At 40.7% G+C, this 20,301-nt stretch overlaps 2 protein-coding genes across 3 annotated transcripts in view; one reads left to right on the top strand and one right to left on the bottom strand.

The window, feature by feature from the left end:
* Nucleotides 1-16,479, bottom strand: part of LOC118206461 (ADP-ribosylation factor-like protein 15) — a 95,494-nt gene extending 79,015 nt beyond the window's left edge. The window contains exon 1 of one of the 2 annotated variants that reach the window (XM_035379224.1): nt 16,187-16,479. In XM_035379224.1, the coding sequence (XP_035235115.1) occupies nt 16,187-16,288 (102 nt within the window). In that variant the 5' untranslated portion in view covers nt 16,289-16,479. Of the gene's footprint in view, nt 1-10,054; nt 10,771-16,186 lie in introns of those variants that run through there. The other variant, XM_035379225.1, reaches the window with a different exon arrangement.
* A 347-nt stretch (nt 16,480-16,826) lies between these two features.
* hspb3 (heat shock protein, alpha-crystallin-related, b3) lies at nt 16,827-19,755 on the top strand. Its single transcript, XM_035379226.1, has 2 exons — nt 16,827-16,927; nt 19,075-19,755. The coding sequence occupies exon 2, from the start codon at nt 19,113-19,115 to the stop codon at nt 19,572-19,574; it is 462 nt and encodes a 153-aa protein (XP_035235117.1). The 5' UTR covers nt 16,827-16,927; nt 19,075-19,112; the 3' UTR covers nt 19,575-19,755.
* Nucleotides 19,756-20,301: the final 546 nt, after the last annotated feature.

Below are 20,301 nucleotides of genomic sequence, written 5' to 3'. Positions count from 1 at the left end.
ATTTGTCTAGACACCTCAGATATTTGGGAAACTGACAAAGAGCGAAGAACCCTGAAAGTTCAGGAGTGTTTACAGGGTTTTTCCTGCACACAGAAATCTTTGGTGTGCACCAAAGCAAAATTTGCAAGCAACAAATAAAGAAAGAAAACCAGAAAAAAAGGGAAAATGGGAAATGGTTAAATGCGAGCAATGTGGGATGACCCTCCATGTGCCCAAACGCGCTAGCTCAATGATGGGGAGCACCAAAGACCCATTTCATGCCAGGCGAAAGCCCAGTTTAGACAACTGGCCCATGATTTCTAACAACACGCTGGGGTGGGTTTACCGCATCACGTGTCTGTGTGTCAAAAATGGCCATTGCTGATCCATTCCTTCAACAGATCTCAGGGAATAACACAGCACAGTAATGAGGCATTCATAACTCAAGACATGGGGATCCCAAATTTACTATACCTGTGATCTTATCTTCACTACTCTACTACTATTAAGAGGTAACCTTGTGCATTAGTGTATCTGTCAGTAAGGGCAGATACCAGTGCAACTGATACTACTGATCCTATTGGGTCAGGGCAGCTGGGTGAAATGCAGAGGCCCAGGACAAAATATAATTAGCCTATATTATTCCTGGGAATGGGACAATAATATTTCCCACAAGTTCACAGGCCATTGCCCCACCAACATCCCCCCTCCTCCCGGCCCGAGACAAGGGCCCTGCTTTCGATGACAGTGGCTCCACCCCTAAGCTTACTGAACAGCACACAACACGGCAGTAATCTGATTACAGATCAACGGCCCCGCCTCTCAGCCACCACTACAGGAAGGCCGTGATTGGGCAGGACGTACGTATGATGGTACGCACGGTGTGGCTGCGACAGGAAATGAGGGCACCCACGCACAACCTGACCCCTCCCTGCTGCGACACTAAGGAGTAAACAACCGCCGCACATGTACACAACCGTGCTCCACATTTTACAGTCCGTGTCGGAACGCATAGCGCGAATCCAACGGCTGATCATACTTTTACAGCATAATACGCACACACACACACACACACACACAGTATATAGTATACATACATTTTAGGCCTTGATGCCATACCAAGATCGTTTAAATTAATATTTCAATGTTATACATTCACTTTGCAGACATTCTTAGCCAGAGGGGTTACATGGGTGACCTAGAGCAACTGTTGATCGTGGTATTTCCTTTTTGAAGGAGCACTTGGGGATTTGCCAGATCGCACATTATTAGAGTTTATTAACTTGAGGATAAATAGAGTAAGAGCAGCCACTGCTAATCTGACCACAATGACTGAGTTCTCGGCAGAAGAGTTACTCTTTACGGTAAAGTAATTGTATGTGTCTTTCCTCTTTCATGCAACGCACTGACACAAAAGCCTCAAATAACAGTACTCTGATTATTTCCAAAACTTGGAAATAAAAGCTGATCACAGATAAATGTTTTTAGGCATGCAGGATACAGAAACAAATCCATTACCTAACTATTTGTACATTCCATTTATGATATAAAGCAAAAATGGGTCTTGGGATTCAAATGACAAATCAAGATTAAGTTAAACAGTGTATGTTCAGCCATCTCTGGCCCCATTGCTCATATTAATCAGGTAAATGCACTTATATTTCTCCTGTATCGTGAGTGGTTCTGGATTAGAGTGTCTGCTAAATTAATGTACATTAATTTAAATGTGTGGTGTGCATCCATAATCCAAACAAGCTGTTGATTGTGTGACCCACCGGTCTGTCTGCATTTCATCTCCATTTCCATCATAAATGAGAGACCTTGCATTGCAGAAATGCCCTCTGACAATTTGTGAAGGGGTCCACTAACACACGGCCAAATTCCTAATGTTAAATCAGCTCTAACAATGTTGAATGAACTCCAACAGACTTTATGCGTGTCTGATTGGAACAATATGTACTCAGAAGTACACACTCAAGAGTTGATTTTGCACTGAATGTTCGGCTGTGCGTGTGTGCCCTCTGAAAAGCCTGCGGTAAATTCTTTTCGATCTACAGCACTAACTGGAAGCCCCACGGTTCTGGCTTCTTGATGTGGCTGCCCTGGTCTGAGAGAGACATTCGGACATTACATACATCATATCCATCTATCCCAGACTGCAGAAGGGCTAAGTGGGGAGTATCAGGGTAATAAGGGTTCAGTAAATGGAATCTTACAGGTTCAAATCTCTCTCCTCCCCGTTAACAACTTCCCATCTCCTCTAGAGGGGGCAAAGAGACATATGCGAAGCAAAGGACGAGAATGAATTGTGTGTGTTGTGTGGTTACTAAAACCAGTGAGCAGTTCCTTTATGTAGTTTTCAAAATAATCTAAAAGAATATGCTGGATCATTAAAACATCCTGTACATGGGCTACTATTAATTTGCGCGGCTGTTCAAAATGTGATCCAAGTTCCAGAAAAAACCAACGGCAAGATAAAAGCACCTCACCAAAAGTTCACAAATACACACTTTACTTATCGGAAGCTGTGTCTTGCTTTGTGGGACTGATCTTGGACTCCCATACAAGCAGGAAAAATACAGTTGTTTTGAATTACCCCTCTTCTAGGGCTGCTAAGGTTCAGGCCATGGGAAAATCTGCAAGCAAGCAGGGCATTTGCAAAATGTGGGGTAGTATGATGGAGGCAGCGTCCATTATGTCATTCAGTGGAAGTAAAGCGCAACATACAGGCTCTACCTCAGCACCCAGGTCCACTAGCCTACATCTTTCAGCCATTCAAGAGGAGGCCATCTGTGTGTAGACCACACTGGCTCCAGAATGTTCCATGAGACACTGGACAACTTTGGCCAACATCAGTTCTGGGTATGACAGTAATAATAGTTTGCACAAACTTGTGAAAACCAAAATGTAAAAGAAAAGGAGCTGAAGTCCTGTTCAAGATTTCCCCACCCGATCTAGAATGATTCTGTACTTCCACACGGCTGTGTTAAGTAGCCTATTATTTTACACTTGTTTCATGATCACAGTATATGTATAATGCCATTCAAGGAAATCTTAATTTTAAATGCATCCCATTGCTTTGGGCAGTGCTGAATGCCACTTACTGTAAACACATGCCCTTTAACTTAGTAACAAAGGCATGCAGTCGGACGATTTCCTGTATTTTATTAAACTGGTCACTGTTAATGTTCACACACAAGGAACACCCAGCAAAGATATGCAGAGGGGCCGTTCCAGTCTAACAGATGAATAACACTGAAAAGCTCTACAAGTGGAAAACTGTAAACTCATATTTAACAGCCATTTTTAATGTCACATCACTTTAACCCTTGAAGGTGTAAAATCACACGTGTGGTTAGAATGTATAACCACCCAAGAATTAATAACATTGGAATGCTGATGTAACAATCACTACTGGCAACCGAAAGCAATGGAGTTGTATACTGACTTCCACACTTCAAAGGGTTAAACAAGCATAATTAAGTTAAGCTTGGAAATAAAGTACAATAAAGCAACAATATAGCTGGATTAGTATTCCAAAACAGTGCCTTCCAGAAGCTTCCACCTAAAGTGCTCTGGACACCCACAAAGCGCTGCTTGGCAGAGTGAAGCGGCTCCTCGCCATGGCTCGCAGTTCAGTGAAAAGGAGATATTTTTCCAGTGGCCTCAGCTTTTGAGCTGCTTTGCATCTCTCCTGGCGCCGGCTCGTTCGCCAAGGCACGTTCCGTACACCGCGCGTGTGAGGACAGGCGCCATGTGCTGCGCTCAGCAGATCGCAGCTGTCACATTCTACCTGGTCCCCTGGAATTACCCAGCATGCACTGCAGCTCAAGAGTTAGTGAGACAGAAGCCATGTCCACACGAACAGGAACCGCAAACTACTCAGAATCCACTGGACTCTTAAATAGATTTGTACACCATCAAGTAAAAAATAATAGTTATTCATATTTGGGGGGGGGGGGATAATTTTGTAATTTAGTAAATTTTTGGGAGCATTAAAAAAAATCATATTTTAAGTGGCATCATAATTTAATTTAATTATTGTGGATTCCTATATTTAGGCAATTATACAAGTGCTTTATTTTGATTAAAATAGCACAAAATAGTACAGCCCACTAAACATTCCAAATCGTCCTTACGTATTAATTTCAAACACAATTTGAGGCATTGTGTACACAAACACAAGCATCGGATTTAAAGGGTCGAACAAGTGAAGGTTGAAGGCTCATAAGTGTAAACAAAAGGATAAGATAACATTTCCTACCAGGTCCAGGTCATGTTTGGGTGACTTGAGACCAGGTGAAAGAAAGACACACAGACTAGGTTGGGCATGCAGTCTTGAACTCAAGACAACCTCTAGCCCAACCGCCCATACTTCAATATTTACGATGCATTAAATACATTTAGCATTTTGAAGGCAATGTTTGTTTGTTTTTCACATTCTCATTTCTAAAGTCTGAAAAAGCAAAATGAGAAATCTAATTTCACAAGCCAAACAAAATTATACTGTATCAAGCAAGACAGAGAGATATTGTCGAGAGAGGCAGAGAATGAGATCATTTCAGCCGACAATCAAATACTGTTTGCGATCGCAGTGATCATCTAATAATAAATATGAAGGGCCATCCACTGGGCTATCCTATTCTCAAGGGTAGTACAGCTGAATTTAAAGCAGGGCTCTACCCGCCACTGAATATATACTATAACACAACTCATGTCCTCTGCATCTGACACCATGAAAAATCAAGGAAGCCAATACGAGAGGCTAATTTGACAGACAGGCCATTTCCGCAAATGTCAGAGAGGAGAGGAGGAGGCGGAGCCTGCTGTGAGCACAGTGAGAGGCGTCACCTGTCTGTCAGGCAGTGGGACAGACAACTAACTCTCAGCCACAGGGACCATGGCCAGGGAAGGAATGAGAAAGCTCCGTGGAGAACAATGACAAACAGCATCTTCCATTGTACAGCCATGTGCTGTAAAAAAAAGTAAACTGTATAGTAAAATACTACCATCTGGGTTGACAGAACTTTACCGTATAATACCGTATGAATAATTATAACAATATGTTAAGCATTCAGTAGCAGGCTGTATATCTAAAAAATGTTAAATGCATAATATAATTTGTTACGTCAGCTGTTTACAGTTTTGTACGTTTGCTGTTTTACAGATTTTTTTTTAATTCACAGACATTTTTTAGTGTACCTCTGTTATCTTTTCTGCCAGCTCAATGCAGTAGCACAACAAACACAGTGTTCCATCTCTCAGTTAAACATGCTTAAAGCAGCTTTAAATATAATTAGAGCAGTCATGCCATTTCACGTGCAAAACCTGAATTTCTTCTATCTGCACAGATGTGATTTCCACAGGACCAAATGCAGTGGTGCTGTCAATCAACAATTCCTTGGTCTAATACTTCCTATTCTAATCACACTGATGGCTAACGCTAATAAGCTGCACATCAACACAGAATAGCATTCAATATTTCAACTTTGCCTTTCAAGTTTTTATGTAGATAATGACCAACATTTTTTGGCCAACAACTTAATAACAGACTGCAGATTTGAAACATGCATAAGTCATAAGAACATTTTTTTAAAATTACTGTTACAGTGTTAACATAAAATACACATCCTAAGGCACTGAATGAGATATTACTGCGAGGCTCTTCAATACAGATAAGTGCCAGCCAAAAAAAAAAAAAGATACGACATCAGAGCAAAGCTTCTGGCCAGGAAATTGATGGAAACCCTGGGCAGCAATGTTACACCCCATTGATTCTACAATTAAGTGACCTCCTCAAGTCTAATGGTAGAGAACACAATGTCCTCACATCAACAGTCAAGATGTGTAACACCAAGCAGCAGCCAAAATGCAGAGAACTTAAAGAACCGTCCTGGGGCCCTCACACTTGTTGCTTCCAGCATTAAGAACAAAAAACAGACCATATAACCCTATGTAATAATTACATACATAACATACCAGTGTTGTCATATATGAGCCATCTCACACGCAAGCTTCAAACCTACTGTACCTACCCAAAACCTGTGAAGCTCACACTTAAGTCCAAACATGTCCACACCTGACGGCATTGCTTTGGTGTGAAGCCGTAATGTAACTTTGGACTGGGGAGTGGGGGACTGGTTTACACTCTGACCTCCCTTTGCCTTTTCCAGGAAGTGCCATTCTTGCTGAAAACATAAAGGAGGGTGTGGATGTTCCCTATCCGATGTAAACACTGCAGTCATTACAGGCGGCACTGAAAAAACACCCTGAGAAATGTGGTGGCTTTCCTGTATTCCATGTAAAAGAGCGCCCAGAATTATTGAGTTTTCCAACGAAATGATCGAAGACAACTCTAGTTACTCCGTGATAATAATCACGCATAACTGATCAATTCAATGCGATATGAATGAATGATATTTAGATTTACAACACTATAGAAAACTGAAGATGTTACCCATTACATTATTGGGAAGAAACAGAAATGAAAGAGCCGGGATATGCCTTTAAAGAACTACACAAGATGGCCCGGAACAGTCAGGTGGCAGTCGTACATGGATGACCTATGCCCCACAGGACACAGCAAGGGTAAGTTCAGTTATGTACAGGCACAGATCAACATTCAAAATGTGAATAGAGGAGCTATTTTTCATCTGTAATATATCTCAGCCATAAAAAAAAATAATTTCCACTTATCAGTAGCTTTCAACAATGATATGCAGCTGAGTCTAAGTCATCGTGGTTCATAAACAGAATTATATTTGCCATGTAAAATTGGCTACTGAAATATCACACAGAGAGGCACAAGTAGGTGATAGCAGCCTGCTAAGTAATCATTGATTGACCTATAGATTTTATGAATGCCACAATTTACCTGCCACTGTGCTGCAAAACATGTTCAGGGAGGGTGGCAAGCAGGATGTTTACCTCTGCAACAGAAGGATGCAGCCCTTGAAACAGCAGCCTGTGTGGCTCCCAGTTCAACAAACAAAGTAACGGGAGAGAAAAACAATATGAACTCTAAAATGGTGGAGCTACACTACCATGTGCATTCAGTGGCTGATTGAATCTGACCAATCACAGTGTTTTGTGGTGAAGAAAAGGTTCTCGGTCATACAAGTCTGACTTGTCGTGTATAGAAACCCCACCTATATAGTGTCCATTAAGCCTCAGTCTCCCCTCTCCCACCACCCCCAATTAATACACCTGCTGTAAGGCATCCTCCACAGGAAGAAAACTCAGATTATGGTAAATTACGAATTTGATTCTCCTCTCAAAATGGCTTTCTTTCTAGCCATCTGCACTGAAAATGTGTATGTTACAGGGCCTTTTTAATGGTGCAATGCACCATGGGATTGTTGGGATAGTTTCCCTTTCTGAAAAGGATGTGGACTGTTCAGTGTCCAGGGGTATGATATCAGTTCAGTTCAGTATCCATGCATTCAGCTGAATGGAACTACACAAATGGAAATGAATCCCCATTAAAATCACAAATCCTGGATATGTCTCCCTGATAAAAGAGAAGATTTTGAAGCCAGAGGACCAGCAGTCCTGTAGTGCGGTTTTCCACTGTTTGTAAACAAAGGCCTCAGGCTCTTAAAATGTGGATCACAAAGAAAATCAAGCCATTTTGGAATGGCACCAAGTGACAGACATTCATAATTTATCATTGACTACATTTAGAGTATTTTTTTCCAGTGGAGGTTCCCTTTAATGATGGGTTCTTGGGTGTTCAAAAGACAAGGACAGATGCGCTGCCCTCGCAGGACCTGTTCAGCGACAGAGACACTGCCTGAATTAGGTCTGTTTCCTTTCCATTCTGTCAACCATCATATTAACTGCCGTAAAAAGGTATCTAGGAAAGATTAACACCGTTTATTACATTGTAAATCAGATTAAATCCTGGGTTGTGCCAAGTCTTGCTCTGCTGGTTGCCAAACAGTAGCCTCAGTTAGGCCATTTCCTGCTGTTGTCCTGTTCTAAATATGACATCAATGATAAAAAGGTTTTTCCTTTCACGGGGGAACCTTATTTCATACCCTTATTAGACAGGGCATCGTTTTTGAGAAGAAAAGCCACTCCTCTAAGAAAATGCCTCTGTTCAGATATGATGTACATAAGCACAAACACCATGGTTAAGAATGCTGCTATGTGAATGTCTTCATTAATTCCTTTTACCTTTTACAATCACTATCCATCCATCCATTGACTATACCCACTGATTCCTAGCGAGGGTCGTGGAGAGTGCTGGAGCCCATCCCAGTGTGCTTTGGACAAGAAGCAGGAATACACCCTGGACAGGGCACCAATCTATCACAGTCTAACCATTCACTCACACACACATACCTATGGGCAATTTAGAGTCTCGAATTAGCCTGCCTGAATGTCTTTGGACTGTGGGAGGAAACCCAATAACTAAAAAACATCAAATTTAATTGAGCTTTTCAAGACAATTTGTGGACACAATATACTAGAACCAGGCGGTGATTGCTGTAGAAAGCCATATTTTGATGGGTTAAAAAAATTAACGCACAAGCATGCAAATGGTACTTTTCTCTTGCAGGCCATGAATCCTACTTTAATTTGTATACTATGGGTGTGACACTATATTCTGTGTAATGCACAGAGGGTGACTATCAGAGTAAAACACTTCTTCATTTTTGCTTTTGTCCCTTAAAATAAAAACAAGTTCCTGTCAGGACTGTGGGAAAGGAAAAAGTGTACCCACAGAACCTAAAGTTAAATTCTTTTCCTATTCTGTTGCTGTGATTTTTTTCCACCTGCATTTGAATTAAACGGAGTAAAGTAACTTAAGGCAACAACAGGCTGATGTTGTTTCTGTCTTAAGTTACATTTTAAATGTAATGACAAACTGATGCCGCCGTTCAGACCTCCCTGAGTCATATGAGAACCGCGTTTTTAATGCAACACCGCTCCTGTCTAAAGTATCCAGCAGTATCCTACCGCTTAAGAATCTTACTAACCCTTATTAAAACATGCTGTCAGCCAACAGTGTCAACAGACAAATATTTGGCTTGCTGCAAAAGGTATCATGAAATGCACTAAATATGCTCAACATTACTGTTTTTGATATACCTATATTGTTTAAATGGTGTTATACTGTTACCATGGTAAGGATAAAGCAATCGAACACACACCTATACACAAACTGCAGGCTGCCTATAGCATGAGGACAGTAATCGTGTCACCGATACTGTGTAGCTACTGTCAAATACACCTGCCAGCAGATTAAATGTTACTCCACCACCAGAAACCTGAACCTGAAAACAGATACAGACTAGCCTTCAGAGGCGACATTGTACATTGATGTAGTTTCACAGCAGCAAAAAAAAAACTGGGAATGAGTCGTTCTAAATGATTCCACCCTTTGTGCATTTCCAGTAGTCTGGCTAATAGATACTGACAGCATCTGACATAATCCTTTTTTTCAAACATAAAAAATGAAGGTAAACTCCCCCCATCCCAGCCCCCCCCCCCCCCTCCCCAACTCTCCCAAACTCTCGTGGATATTTATCTCAGATTAAAGAAATCAGCTTTATTTATCCAATTGAAACCAGTCTCCCACACAGAAAAATGTTCAGTGTTAAATGAACCCGAACGGAGTACTGAGTAGTAACTTCAAGGTCTCCACACAAAAAATAAAAAGAAAATAATAATAATATTTGGTGCTTTGGTTCAAACATTTTAAAGTAATATTATTCCACATTATTCTGAAGCATAAATACAATTGTCAGCAAACCAAAGGAAAATAAACTAACAGACAATACCTTTAATAATATAGCCATCGCAACAGTCATTACACTGACAAATTTCCATTTTTAAGGATGTTTTCGGTGCAGGCTCCGAGATTCAAGCTACGGTAGTGATGTACCCAGCACAGTTCCACCTTAATAACATGTAAACATTTGCACTAGGTGAAGGAAGCCCGCTCCATTCACGCAAAGCGGATGCTATAGCAAAACTGTTATGCAATTTAAATGTATCTGTCATATGGTATCTAAATCACAATGACACATCCACCAGCTTTTTGGTATGCTAGCCGTTTCACACTTACCGTATAGAAGCCAATCCTACAGAGGGCTAGAGAGAGCTGCAAGCATTCGGCCATCGTCCTCGGCGAGAGTGTTACCCCCGACAACAAACAAGCCAGCCAAAGTAATCGAATGAGACAAGGAAAGGAAGTGGGAAGTGCGGATGGAAAAACGCACTCTAGCAGAGGGGAGACCCGGCGCGGCACGAGACGCACAGCAGCCCTACTCCAACTTCAGATAGGCGGCGGGGACAAGGAGAGAGAAATCTGTTCCCCGTTCATTGAGAGAGAGAGAGACAAAAACACTAGAGAGAACATCAAGTAGCAGAGCTTTCAGATTAGCGCCGGGATATCTCCATGGAGCTTATGGGATCAGTGACAGTCACGTTCCAAAATAAAACTGAATTGGATTAGACTCCAACACGATTGAACGGTACATGAAAACACTGCCGAGCACACGATAGAAAATAAAAGGCAAGTTCTCCAACTGATAGCTGCAATTTGCTGTCGGTGTACAGTAGATTCTGCAGGTAGAGGATTTGCAATGGCGAAACGGTTGCATAAAACCATCAACAATATGATTGATCCTCAACAATATGAATGAGAATTCGTTCACATATCCATTTATCATCTCTATTTTCCATTATCCGGGCTGTCAGTTGCTAAATTGAGGGAACCAAACGAAAAAGAGCCATTTGTACTTCTATGGGTAATAACGATAGATATAGCCAGCACCCTGTCCCCACACAACGTTTTAATTTATGGAAGAGTTTTTTGCATCCCTTAATAAGGTAGGCCCATCACCACAATACTTTATCAACTATTAACAATAAGCTCAAATTTATATTTACCTTTTATATAGAGTAGTTGCTATAAAATAAAAACAGATTCAAGTGCTGCACACAGAAGTTTATCAAGGTTTTCAGTCAGGCTATAGTTTCTATGGTTGCACTTGACTGTATTAACAGAAAAAGAAATTACCTGATCTAAAGTACTCAGTGATATTTAAGTGTTTCTGAAGATACTAATTTTCTTAGAAGTTACTGGTTGAAGTAAACCTCCTGCACACTCTTTTCCAAAAAAAACAAAAAACAAAAAAAAAAATACCCATAACAGATCACACAGAGTTTTAATTCTGGTGAAAGATATTATCCACAATATAAATGCCACATTCACTCAAAATCCACAAAAGGCTCACAGTTGTTGCAGTAAAATGTAAATCTGGGTACTAATTCAATTTTTATCTTCAATGTACTAATTTATCAGAATTTATCTAATTTGAATTGTATACAAATACACAAATCTCTTAACTACAGGTGTCTGAAAAGGAATGGGCAATACTTTTAGGTTTACTTCCTTCAGAGGTCAACTCAGGTGGCACTTAAACCTTATCACTACAGGACAGGACACATTCTCTGCCAGTAAACTACCATGGTGGGGGTGGGGGGTTTGGGGGGAGGACTTCCTTTCACCTCCCGCCAACACCATAAACTGTCTCACCTCAGAGGTGCAGGTGACAACCCTCAGGTATCATCATGTAAGAAAGTCTTGTCTATGACTTCATTCCTAGAACTCCACCCCCGCCGTTTCTGTCAGGTGAAGAAAGTTTGCTAAGCCATGCAAACCTGTTAAGTGAATTTCCACCCAATCCATTTCCATACTTCCTGCTTTGTATAAGCTGTCGCGAGCCAGGCAGCCTTAAAGCTGGGATTACTGCTGGCTTCTTGTTAAAGAAAATCTGAACACAAAACAAGTGTTGTTTAGAGCTGGTTTAGTCAAATCATTAGTTCATCAGTAACATTATAAGATGGACATGATCTATACAACTTGGTTTCATACATTTTAATTTGTGCTGTATAATGTCATTCATAAGCATCTCAGAATGAAGATGGAGAATTCAGTTCAAGAAAAGGAAAAAGTTCAAGCCCTCTTGGAGCAAGAGTGTTTGACACTTTAAGATTGAATCTCTGTTTCTCTACTGCATGGGGAATTCCAGTCCCAGTTATGTAGTCTATATAATAGGCAACTTATTTTATGAGAAATTATCTAGTTTTGTATGGTTGGCCAAGCATTTTCCATATTCACCTGAGTACTGTGGATATAGTAGGAGAACTGACTGTCTCACATTCTATTCCAAGCAACTTGTGTTTCGTCCTGTTCGGCATAGTCTACCAATGATGCCTTTCCTGTTGGCTTTTCAAGTTTCAAAGCAAGAAACGTTGCCACAAGGGATGTCGTGCAGAATCAAAGCCACCATCCCAGATCAGCCAGTCTTAGGAAAACCACAGGCTTCCAGCCATTCTTCAGCTGGCCACAATAACAGACACCATTTCTGCTGACAGATACTGACAGCCTACCACTGCACACACTTACCAGCCTAACAGCCAGACAACCGACCACAAGTTTAAAATTCAAACCTCATCCCATCCCAGTAAGTCTAGAATGGATGTTGTAAAAAAAAAAAAAAAACTAAAAAAAACAGCAAACCAATCAAGCTTTGAAATTCTGAGAAAATATGTACACTATACCAAGGAAGAAGGGCCTCCAATATCTTGTTTGTCACAGGTACTTCTAAATTCATTAGGCTGACATGCAATTGTTGGTTTCTTTCATTTATGCCAAGTGTTTATGTAACCATTTGTTATTTACTTATGAGACACATAAAATTGAGAAGATCATAAAATAAATGTGGAATATGTAACTTTGCACTCTCGGGTATTCTTCTTGTGCGGAACACAACTGTGAGTGAGAAATCTTATTAACGCTGATATTGCTCTCTCCCAGTGCAAGGCCAATGTCACATCTCTGAACACTTTCAGAGAATAAACCCAGTATGAGTCTTAATTAAGGCAAGTCATAACCTTCACACCTTTTAAATTATTCACACTTGTCAGTTTCCTCCGTGTAATATGAATACTTACTGATTTCTTCCCCAAGTTCCCCGGCTGAAAACGTAAATATAATTACACTACATTTTAGCAAGCAATCTCATCCAGAGAAACTTACGTAAATGCCATTCCTTGCATACAGTCCATTTACACACATGGACATTAGACAAAGCATCTTAAGCTGAAGGTAGAACATCAGTGCCCCAGCCGGGAATCAAACATACAACCTTCAAGTTACAAACCCTTAGCCGTCACACTAAACTGCCATCTGCAGTTTGTTTTAGATAATGCCATTAAGTAGCCTACTTCTTCCAAATTGGAACTGTGTGCTGAAACATCCCTGTTTATCACTGAACTTCTTAAAAGGACCTCATTATCTTGGATGGTTAGTAAAACTAAAACAAACAAATACACCAGAACTTCTTGTGTGCAGGTTAAGTTGCCACTGTACAGTAAAACTAACACAAATATGTACAGCACCTAAAATTATAGATACAAAAACACTGTAGTAGTGTGTCTGCAGAGCAAAACGTTCATGTCAGTAGCAGCTTGTGATACTTGTTACATACATTCAGCAACCCGTCACAGCTGGATCTACCACTGAAGCAATAGGCACCTTTCCCCAAATAGCATAACTAAGAGCATTTAAACATGCAATTTATAAACATGTGGTCCTTAGTCCAAAGCTGGAATGCACAGATAAATGATGCCATAATTTTCCAATGTTTAAAATGTGCTGTCAGGTGCTGTTTCACTGCTAGACATTACACAGTCTAGTCGAGGAGCCCCAACAGAATGTTATACAATTGATGCATGCTTCACATACTTGTGAATTTCTCATACAGCATCCTGCCTTTTCATTGGCTGATGCACACGGAATAACTCCTTGAACTGTGCAACCTCGCAGTCTCTGCAAAAAAGTCTGTTTCAGATTAGGGTCCACTACACCCTCTGTACCACGCTGTGTACTAAATATTTTGAAACGCCTCGCCATGGCAACTGCTAGCACGAAATGCCTACAAACCGAAGAGCACTCGTTTTAATGGTATGTCGGACACCTCTGTTCAAACGGTTTAAAACGAAACACGTTGTGCAATTGTGCCCGCTTCAGGTCTACTGTGGGCAGAGAATTAGCGTTAACAAAATCAATGGAGTAAGAGGTCTTGTTCGTTTCTTTCACAGAGAAAAATATTGATTGTTGCCAAGGGAGCGGATCCAAGGAAACAGGCCGTTCTGTGCTGCAGGGCCACGATTTGACGCAGAGAAGCAGAACTCACCTCTGATTGAGTGACTGACCTTTCAATAAAAGACCAGCGCTCGGCTTCAGTAGGCCTCCACGTTGCCGATGCACTTTTCGCACGCGAGCAGAAAGTGTCGTTTCAAAGCCTTGCATCACGTGTGACCGAGGCCACTTAAAAATTGATAGAATCGATATTTCCTTTAACTTGAGTTCCTCTTTAGTTACAATTTAGCAAAGGGGAACATTCCGAGCATTTCAGTTCAATATCCAAAGCAAGACTTCCACGTGCTCAACAATTTTCAGTGCTGCCAAAATACTGAGTCAGAATCTGGATATTTCCTGCAGTTCAGCCAAAAGAAAAGTTCAAATTAAATTATTCAAAAAATATTGCAGAACAGCAATAATTAATTTCCATGAGCACAGTCACAATTATTTAAACAAGGAGTCAGGTCCACCGTGGGATAGACCTATGTTAGAAAGAAAAAACATCCAGTCGCTAAAAAGCCCTCATGGAATTTGGCTTTATAACCCAGGAATTTATAACCCAGCGAGCAAGCTCATTCTCTCACACCACAGGCAATGACATGATTGAGTCACTGGCTCCCTACAACAGTCATTCAAACAAACATATCGCAAGCTCTGATTTACGCCAACAAATAAACACCCTGTGAAAACCACATTATAGGCTATATGATGACAGTCTCCTTAATGTAAAACCAGAGATGGTTCATCATGTTTTTCCTTGTGCTCAAGGGTACTGCAATGCAGCTTGCAATTGGGCTTTTCATATTGGAGCAAGAATAAGTTTTGGTGATAGTAACATCCAAATTATTGAGTTATTGGGCCTCATTCACAAAACGTACAACTTACATAAATCCCAAAGTAGGCTACATCAAGTACAATAATGGGCTATTCCAATGCCTTTCTTGAGTTGGCCTTCAGTAAGCCCTGCTCTAGCACTGCCATTTCAGACTATGTATCTATTCTGTCACAGATCAACAGACATTAAGTATGGACATAAAACCACTTCACACAAATAAGCACTGCAATAGAGTATTTTCCAAAAGACCATCATCAAAATTCTGCAACAAATAGCCTAATCTCCAATGGACTGTTATCTGAAGTTTAAGCCATGAGTGCTTGGTTATTTCAAGACTGTTGGTTATTTCAAGATTAAATTATATTAATTTTTAGACTAATCAGAGCTACTTCCTGTCCTTGACAGTGGGAACATTATAGTAATAACACGTTAATTATAACTGTTTACGTGTTTATAGTAATAAAACATGTAGCCTAATAATAATAACAATGATTATGATAATAATAAATATCATTATAACTGTTAGTAGTAGTTAGTAGTAGTAGTAGTAGTACACAGTAAAATGACCATTAACTCATCTGTAACAGAGTACATACGAGTCCAATTGAGACCATACGTACTCTGCAGGAGTTCATTTAATACTAAATATTTTACTGTTAGTAATAGTAGCAGTCATATATTTGTCGTTCCGTTACAGTAGCGCTGCGTGCAGTTGCAGAAGCGAAGTATCCCCAGCAAATGAAAGCAAACCCCATTCTTTATTCTTATGTACCATGCAGCTGATGCACATTAATTTGGCTCCTGAAGAACCTTGTAAAAACAGGCTAGATTGTAGCATGCAGCATCATGACACTGTGCATGCGTCGTGTGTAACACGGGGCACTTACTAGCTAGTAAATGTTCACCTCAGCAGTAAATTCAAGCTAGCTGACTCTAGCTTCTTAGCCAAAGTGACATTAAATCAACTGACAATTAGTTTGCCAATATTACAAGATAACAGAAGTCTACAATGGTTAGCTATAACAGAATGCTAACGTAGCTGTCATATTTAAATTGGGATGGCATATGCCATCCTCCAAGTTACGCCTTAGAGGGACATGTAAAGACCTACAAGAAGAGCATGGCTATTGCTACATGTGCCAATGTATACCTACGCTAGCAAAAAGATTAAAATATAAACTGCAAAAATATACAGATTCATTCCATACCATATAATCCATGTATTGGGGTAGCCAATGTCCGTGTTCTTCCAAAGAAAAAAAATATTTACGGTAAAGTTGGCTTTTGCTTTTAAATGTAGCATATAACATGCTCAAAACAATGCAGCCAGATTTGACATGGTACTTTGCGTTGCATTCCCCGTCTCTCTATTGTAGACTACAAAACAGAATAAAGCTTGCCAGCTAAGTTCACTCAGATGCTTGCTTGGCACATAAGAATTTCCAAAATGCTTTGTAGCGCCGGGGAGTCTGCACGCTTGATTTGCCATTTCACATTTCCTTGACCCTGCCTGTTCACCAGTCTTGTAATTTTGCACACTCCACTTTCCACCGGCACCCTACTTCTACCACTTAAAACATCTGTGCTTTATTGGTGACCATAGTAACAAGCTATTAGTCTCAATGCAAACGTTAAGTTCATCAAACCAATGAACTGCTGATCAGACATACTATTTTCATTCTGCAAAGGAAAAACCTCTCGCAGAGTGAGGCGCGGATACGCCCCTGCCATGTGATAACGGTATTGGCAAGATAACGACGTTGAGTAAACCTAGTAAAGAGCCGAATGAACAAGCTTGCATTCATCTAAATGTCATGTTGTAGTTGTAAATTATCAGCGGTGAAGTCGACGTCTTACTTCATGTTCTTCGGTGAAGTGAAACTGCCCTGACACCTGTTGCTTGTGAAAATCTGGCAGCCGAAAACAGAAATGGGGGCTGGCAAAACCAGGTAGGCCTACACCCTGCAGACCTTTTTCTTTCTGTCTAGGTGCATGAAACACCATGATCATTCTAAAAACTTGTAAATTCCAAACAATACATGGGGTAATCCACTGATATAAGATTGCCTGATTTATTTGATCTAAAATTGATTAGCCAAGTTATAACAAATAAAGTGCCAGAACATAAGATGTACAATTTGATAGATGCTTGACATACAGCCTGGTATGGCTATCACGTGCAAGGAACCCTGGAGCTGGCATTAAATTGTGGCATATATTAAGGTTTGTAGCCAGCTAGGGAGCACACTTAAATCACACGCTGTATCTCCAGAAGTCCCACTATGACACTTGCCATACTCCCCTGTATAATCAACACACTGGCACACAGCACAGCATCAATTTTTTATTTCCTTCCTGAATGTTTCCTTTTCTGGTTTGTATTTGGATAGGATGTTACGCAGATCCCCTTTATAGAGAATAATATTTATTCATAATTACTCATGTATAGTATTAATGTTTCACAGATTTCTGTACATTATGATCCAGGTCAACTGCACCCAATCATTGGCAATGTGTTAATTAATGTGACTTAGTTCTGTTCAGTTAATTATGCTGGCACAGGGAGTGGAGCCTGTCTTTCCTGCTTTTTCTGTCAGTAGCTCATAGAGAAACATGGATCCTGGCAGCATTGTTTTGAACAGAATAAAACATGCAGGTCCAGTTATTTATTATCTTCTTTCTAGATCCCTGTGCGCAGCGTAATGCAGAAAGAATTCAATCGTCCATTAACCCAACAGTTTAAATGAGTTAAATGTTTAAATCGGGTCTTTGCGACATTGGTTCGGTGTCAGCCGTCAAGGATAATGTGCTGTACGTGTGAGGTCAGCTCGTCCTGAGCGCAGTTTTACTGTTGTCTGTGTTCCGTTTACCGGTACAATGTTATGCGACCTTACTACCGCATTTCAACCTCAAGATATGTTTGAATTGGTTAATCCACTACTAAGCCCTGCACTGCTCTCAGGTTAACCACTGACAAGGATTTCGTCATTCAGAAAGATTGCTTCATATGGAGACGGATAGTGTTTTTTGCGCAGTTAATTGCATTAGCTTCTCAGTAGTCACATAGCAGAGCTCTGCAAGTGGCATCAATTATTAAAATATGCCATTACAATAGCTTCCATTCTGGGAATATGTAATGGAAAATATACTGTGTTGCAAATGTAAATGACGTTTTATTAAATTACCACAAGATGGCAACATTGGCCAATAATTAATAACCTACTCAAATTTCTCACTTTCCAAATGCACTACACTCACATAATGCTGGTTTGTCTGACTTATTTTCATTGTCTTACTTTTTTCAAGAGATTTGATATGGAGCCCAAAATATGGAAATTCCATAATTTTAGACGGTATTCATGAAATATGGCATTACTTAATTGTGCAATAATGTTCATATTTTTTTTATACTTAAAATAATTCTGTGTGGTGGTTTGATCTTTAATTTCAGGCTACAGTTTACCTAGGTAAATCAAGACTCAATACCAGAAACATTTTGTGAATTCATGGTGAGGCCTATGAACTTCTATAGGTGAGGTGGGGGTCAGCATACACCATAAGTTAGCAATCCTGCTGAACGTGTTTGTTTCTTGTAGAGTTTGGATTTAGATAACACTGTTAACCATATCACTGGAAAAAGAACTATGACCGGGGAATACCTCCCAGCCGGCCCGAGTTTCATTCACAGACGCAAAAGGATCATGTGACAGAGTTCCAAGATGAACTCACCACACCTCTGACCTAGTAAACGTGCCTTTTATTTGCTTGGCTTTCTGACCCCAAGGGCATTTCCTTCAGATTCTTCGACAAAGCGGTTTATATTCCAAATGTAATCGCATTTTTGGTGAGTTAATATGCATAAGGATATTAATTTTGAGGCAGTAACTGTAAGAGTACCCAGGGACTCCCCGCACATAGTCTGCATGTCATGGTCCGAGCTCACACTTGCCAGGTCTAAAAAAGGATCCCCATACCCCCCCTCCCCCAACCCAACACACGCACACACATACACACGCACACACATGCCCTGGAAAAGAAACACTATCGCAGGCTGACCTGTTTATAGACCTCGCTGATTTCATCGAGCTCTTTCCAGCGTCACGCCAGCAGAGACTCGGAAGCCTGACCAGGACAATGGCGGGAGTGACCATCACACACTGGGTGAAGTGCCCAGTGCGCTACCAGTCCCATTTCGAAGAGGGGCGCCTGGACGACTGCGCGGAGGACCACCGGCTGTTCGCTCTCCCCGGCTCCGCTAACCTGTGGGCGAGCGCTGAAACCGGAGAACCAGCGGCGGCGGCGGCGGCGGCGTCTCAGAGTGACGGGCAGGGGAAGCGGACGGAGCCTGCCTTCCAGGTGCTGCTGGACGTCACCCAGTTCCGGCCCGAGGACATTATAATCCAAGTGTTCGAGGGCTGGTTGCTGGTCAAGGCCCAGCACCCGTCCAGGATGGACGAGCATGGGTTTGTGTCACGGAGCTTCACTCGAAAGTACAAGCTACCGGAGAAGATCCAGGCAGGGGGTTTGAGGGCCATGCTGTGTCATGATGGGATATTAGTGGTGGAGGCTATTGAGCACATCCCTGGAGACCAGTAAACAGCAGCGGATTAAACTCCTTCATCAAGCACCAACAATAATGAATAGCAGGAAACCGGATAACAGATTCTGCATGTGTAGTGCTTGCTGTACTTTTTTTGTCTTCATTGATTTATGGTAAAAACTTTTGTGTATGGCACCGAATCATGAATCATGTTGTAATTAAATTTGAATGTTTTGACAGAAGTGATTTATTGAATACAAGGATGTCCACTGTCTCATTAATTTCATGCTTTACAATTTTTAAAAAAAGTATATCACACCCAAAATATGAAATAAAAGTGCAATAAAGTTATGGAATTGTTCCAATTAAAGGCACATCTTAACATGTTTCAATTATAATTTATGATTTGCTAAAAATATGTATATATAATAATAATAATAGTAATAATGATGATAATAATAATAATAATAATGAAATCTGGCATGAATTTGTATGTTTAAATGAGAAGTAGAATTTTCTGGAACACTATTATAGGCCTTACTATCCCCCCACTTACAGCAGTAGTTCTTATCAAAAATGTTAGATACTGATAAACCTTAAACATTGCAACTGAAGAACGTTTGCATTGTCTGGGCCCAGGGAGTCTGACTTCAAGTCTATGAATAGCTATGGAATGTTGTGCAGAGGACACGTGGCGGTAGAATGCCTTTTGTCTGATACATCCTGGACATCATGTCTCACATAGACTGTTCTCTCATCAATATACCAGTGCAACAGGCGGTT

Source organism: Anguilla anguilla, chromosome 10 (assembly GCF_013347855.1).
Source record: "Anguilla anguilla isolate fAngAng1 chromosome 10, fAngAng1.pri, whole genome shotgun sequence".
Classification (NCBI taxonomy): domain Eukaryota; kingdom Metazoa; phylum Chordata; class Actinopteri; order Anguilliformes; family Anguillidae; genus Anguilla; species Anguilla anguilla.
This window is presented reverse-complemented; position numbering and strand designations above follow the sequence as displayed.

Coding starts and splice junctions, on each gene's coding strand:
- hspb3 (XM_035379226.1), top strand. CDS start 19,113: ATGGCGGGAGTGACCATCACACACTGGGTGAAGTGCCCAGTGCGCTAC.